Raw genomic sequence first — 4,911 nt, forward strand, 5'->3', positions numbered from 1 at the left:
AGGGCATGTCGATGAAGGCCCAGCAACCGCTGCCATGGAACGCCGAGGCCTCAAGAAACTTGCAGCCGCTGTGGGAGAGGCCGACCTGGGACCAGCAGAGGAGTTAGCGAGGTGAGCTGGCCCGTGCACGGGCCGAGCGCGGATGGGATGAGCAACAAATAAAGCATCAATTCCTCTGAGATAGCAATTTTCTGAACTTGCTTGATAATGTAAATGTATATGCTCAGTGTCAATTCTATTATGCAGCTATGAAGGCCTGCACTGATTCCACTGTGGAAGATGCACTGAATCCACTATTCAGCTACTCAAGCATATGCTGACTCCACAGCTCTGCTGTGGCTTTTGATTATCCAAATTTTCAATTATCATAGTAGACATGTATGTCATTAGATCACTGGATGTAGGCCGCAGTGGTGGTGATGCGAGCTAAGCATGGAAAAGGAATCAAAGGATAGATGTGAATCAGTTATTTACACTTTCAGATAATGTAGATGTGAATCGGTTATTTACACTTTCGTATAATAGAAGGACTAGGGGGCATTCCATGAAGTTAGCAAGTAGCACATTTAAGACAAACCAGAGAAAATTCTTTTTCACTCAACGCACAGTTAAGCTCTGGAATTTGTTGCCAGAGGATGTGGTTAGTGCAGTTAGTGTAGCTGGGTTCAAAAAAGTTTTTGATAAGTTCTTGGAGGAGAAGTCCATTAACGGCTATTAATCAAGTTTACTTAGGGAATAGCCACTGCTATTCATTGCATCAGTAACATGGGATCGTCTTAGTGTTTGGGTAATTGCCAGATTCTTGTGGCCTGGTTTTACCTCTGTTGGAAACAGGATGCTGGGCTTGATGGACCCTTAGTCTGACCCAGCATGGCAATTTCTTATGTTCTTAAAGGTTATACTTACAGGCCCCAGTGGTGGTGTTCAGGGCAAGACAGGCAAATGGAGTCAGTGGATGACTGGATGTACTTGTAGGCCCCAGTGGTGGTATTTGGAGCAAGGAAGGCAGATAGAGTCAATAGATACCAGTTGATAATTGGATATAGATTCCACTGGTGGTATTTGGAGCAAGTCATGCAGATGGAATCAGTGGATAATTGGATCTGCTTGTAGGCCCCCAGTGGTGGAATTTTGGACACGGCAGATCATTGGAATCAGTTGATGCCAATGGATGACTGATGTAGGCTCTACTGGTGGAACTTGGTGAAAGACAGTAAACACTTGAAATCCATGTTTTCCACTATCTGCAGGGACTGATCATCTAGAGCAATCATTTTACTACTGCTCCTGGTCACCACATTAGATGCTGCCTGTCTCTTACCCTGGGATAGTGCAACCGTACACCTCATTTTCTCTATTGTGGTCTGTTGCTTATGACATATAGCCTGCTATATGACTAGTGGAAGGAACTAAGGGCAAGTAAGCAGCTTGAGGAACAGTTGTCCTCTTTGAAACAGTGTCCTCTAGATGGAAGACTGGGTCTCATGACTACTGCTACTACTATCATCCCTAGCTAACTGTTAAAGTGGATGCTGCTTCTGTAGGAGATGCAACATCCCAACATTGGTTAAATGGCCTTGGCTGATGTCCTTGACACAATAATTGCACCAAGTTGAACATGGGTTCTCCCTCTTTTGAAAGTGATTGCAGATCACAGATTTCTTTCGTGATCCCTTATCTGTGTCTGCATCCTTGGGGGTGGATGATGCTCACACTAATATAGAGGTGGAAGAGGATGAACCTTGAGAAACAGTGGCAGGGGGCATCCCTTTTCCTCTGTTCCTGCAGTGTTGCTTGCTCTCCCTCACCAACATCAACTCTTGCCTCTCTCTTCTCCATGATTGAAGTGGAGGCTAAGATACTGCTAAATAATCCTCCAAAGCTAGTGTCTTCAGCTAACAGATGTCCTATCTCCTCTTCTGGGAATCATTTAAAAGGAAATTCAGCTTCAGATTTTGATGTGGCTTCTGACAATTTCACTTTTACTGCTTCTTCAGCGCTAACTAAAGAAGATTGCATGGCAGGTGTTGTTAGAACTTGCACTTCTACCTCCATTGGTGGTATCCTGCTACTGCCTATCCTTTCCCTACTCTCCAAAACAAGAGGAAGAGAAACAGATGGTGGTGGTGGCACATCCTCTCCATATTTCCAGACTACATCATAATTTAAAAACTGCTGTACTAACTTTTTCTCCAATATTTTTCCCTATGTTAAGACACCTTATATATATATATAAATACATTGCTGTTGTTATTACTAGCACCCTGTTCCTATAACTTATCTCCCCTGAAATGTTGTAATTTCTCCTCAAAATGTTATAATGTAATTTTCTAATTTCCTATTCTCATTCCAAATCTTCGTTAAGCTATCTGTTTCACTGTAAACCGATGTGATGTGCAAACGAATGTCGGTATATAAAAAGACAAAACAAATACATATTTCAATTTCTGCTTGATGGACCTGCCTGCCTCTCCTGTCATTTCTGATCTGTAAAAACTCCCTTTCTTTTAGATGGGGGACAAATTGTTCTAGGGACTCCTCTGCCACCTATGGGCTTCCTCTCAGCCTCTGCTTTTTCCTAACATGGGATTTTATTTCTTTGATGCAGTGCTTATTGTGATTTAGTGATAGGGATTTTTAAATCTTTATTAGTTTGAATGAAGTGAATGAGTGTGTGTGGTGTTAGTGAATAATACCATTGACTGATCACTTTGTGACTAAGGGTAAATTATATACTCAGACAATGCAGTGTTTTCCTCTTTACACTAGTACACAGTACACACAGCACAGTTGAAAGAGACTGCTCTGCTTTGTGTGTACTAGTACTGTACTGACAGCCAGAGAATCTACAAAATGGCCAGCTTCTTGCTTCGTAGACATATTCTGGTGCAGTGCAGACTCAGAGAAAATTGCACTCTGTTTTGGACACTGTGGCACAGATGGTTCACTGCAGTTGATCCCCAATCACTTCCAAACTGCCTCCCCTCAAAGGGAGGAGGAAGGCTGTAAAAACACAAGCCTTTCTTTCTCAGTGGGAATGGCAATAAGATATCAAAAGTAACCAGTGCAGAAGAATTGGATTTAAAATGTTTCTAGAATTAAACCAGAAAAGAACGCAGTTGAACATGTGTGACAGAGCTCAATGAAAGCATGTCCTCTTCAGAAAATTTCTCAGGAAATATGTACCTTCCCAAGTCCTAACTTTGCAAATGCTCAGAACTCAGGATCAGTGTCACTGGATCAACAAAGCAGTGATAGGCTGAATAAGAAAAATGCTTCACTCTGATATGTTGGCATTCTGGTTTCCTTGCCGACACATCCTGGCAAGTCTGTGAAGTCACACATGGGTGGCTGGCAAGGGCTGGTTGCTATGGAGACTCTCACATCACCTCCCACAATAGCTCTCATACAGTTTAATGGCTCCATTAACTTTAATAGAGCCATTCAAGTGTATGGGCATTAAAACATTGGGATATGATTCATTCAAGGGACATGCCCCATTCATTTTCAGGGACCAACAAAAAAAACTAAATTGGCCCATTTGGTTTGGATTTAACATTCATTTTAAAAGAATACACATCCCTAATATTGGGCCCATTGAGTTTGTCCAATAAAATCACCTACTACATATTTACTGATTTTTATTGCTACTTTTCAAGTCAACTAACATAGTAGTCACACTACTTTAACCAAAACAAGTCATAATATGTAAATGTTATTTGTTCCATAATCCTTTGCAAGCTATTAAGAAACATTTTTCTATTGCTTTCTTCAGGGATCTTTTAACTTCTTTGTTCCTCAGGCTATATATTATGGGGTTAAGCACGGGAATCACAATGCAATATATGGTGGACACCATGCTGTCCATCTTGTGTGAGGAACTGGATGTGGGCCTCAGATACATGAAGATCAGAGCTCCATAGTACAAGGCAACAACAGTGATATGGGAAGCACAGGTAGAAAAGGCTTTGCGCCTCCCCTCAGCTGAAGGGATCCTCAGAATGGCTGCAGTGATGTAGACATAGGAGATAAGAATGAGTATCAAGCAGCAGATCCCAAAGAAAATAGCAGAGGCAGACATCAGGATTTTATTTAGATAGGGGTCACTGCAAGAGAGTTTGAGCAATGGTTCAATTTCACAGTACATTCGGTCTACCCCATTGGGCCCACAGTAAGGTAAGAGAGTCACGGGAAATGTTTCTATTACAGAGTTCAGAACACCACAGAACCAGCACATGGCTGCCAAACCTAGGCATACTTGCTTGTTCATAATGAGCATGTAGCGCAAAGGGATACAGATTGCAACGTATCGGTCATAGGCCATCATCGTAAGGATGAGGCACTCTGTGGTTGCGCACAAGGTAAACAGGTAAGTTTGGGCAAAACACGCAGATGAAGAGATAGTGTTTGAGTTCTTCAGAAGGCTCGCCAGTATGTTTGGCATGGTGACAGATGTGTAGCATAATTCTAGGATGGACAAGTTGCTGAGGAAGAAGTACATGGGGGTTTGGAGGCGAGAGTCCATGGCAATAGCAGTAATGATAAGAGAATTACCCAGCAAGGTCATCAGGTAAAGAGTGAGGAACAATACAAAGAACTCAGCCCACAGCTTTGGGTACGTGGATAAGCCTAGGAGCAGGAATTCATTCACCCTAGTTTCATTCAGCATTGCCTGAGAGTAGAGGACAACAAAGCAACCAGGAGCTGGAGAAAGAATGATGCAGAGTGTTAGAGTTAATTGTTCTTCTTATTACAGAATATGAAATCAGCAGAGGGAAGTGTGAAGTGCCAGGGAGATTGAGGGAGGGAGAATAAGCAAGATTTAAGGTCTAATCCCATTAATTTCCAATTGTGTATTTATGTGACTTTTAAGGATATAAATACTATTGTGCATAATTGGTATTGTGCTTG

The 4,911-nt window shown here is 42.1% G+C and overlaps 1 protein-coding gene across 1 annotated transcript; it reads right to left on the minus strand.

Annotated features, from left to right (window-relative positions):
• Positions 1–3,715: 3,715 nt before the first annotated feature.
• LOC115082075 (olfactory receptor 2K2-like) lies at positions 3,716–4,669 on the minus strand. The gene has a single exon (XM_029586341.1). The coding sequence runs from the start codon at positions 4,667–4,669 to the stop codon at positions 3,716–3,718; it is 954 nt and encodes a 317-aa protein (XP_029442201.1).
• Between the last annotated feature and the right edge of the window lie 242 nt (positions 4,670–4,911).

Source organism: Rhinatrema bivittatum, unplaced genomic scaffold (genome assembly GCF_901001135.1).
Source record: "Rhinatrema bivittatum unplaced genomic scaffold, aRhiBiv1.1, whole genome shotgun sequence".
In the NCBI taxonomy this organism is placed as follows: Eukaryota; Metazoa; Chordata; class Amphibia; order Gymnophiona; family Rhinatrematidae; genus Rhinatrema; species Rhinatrema bivittatum.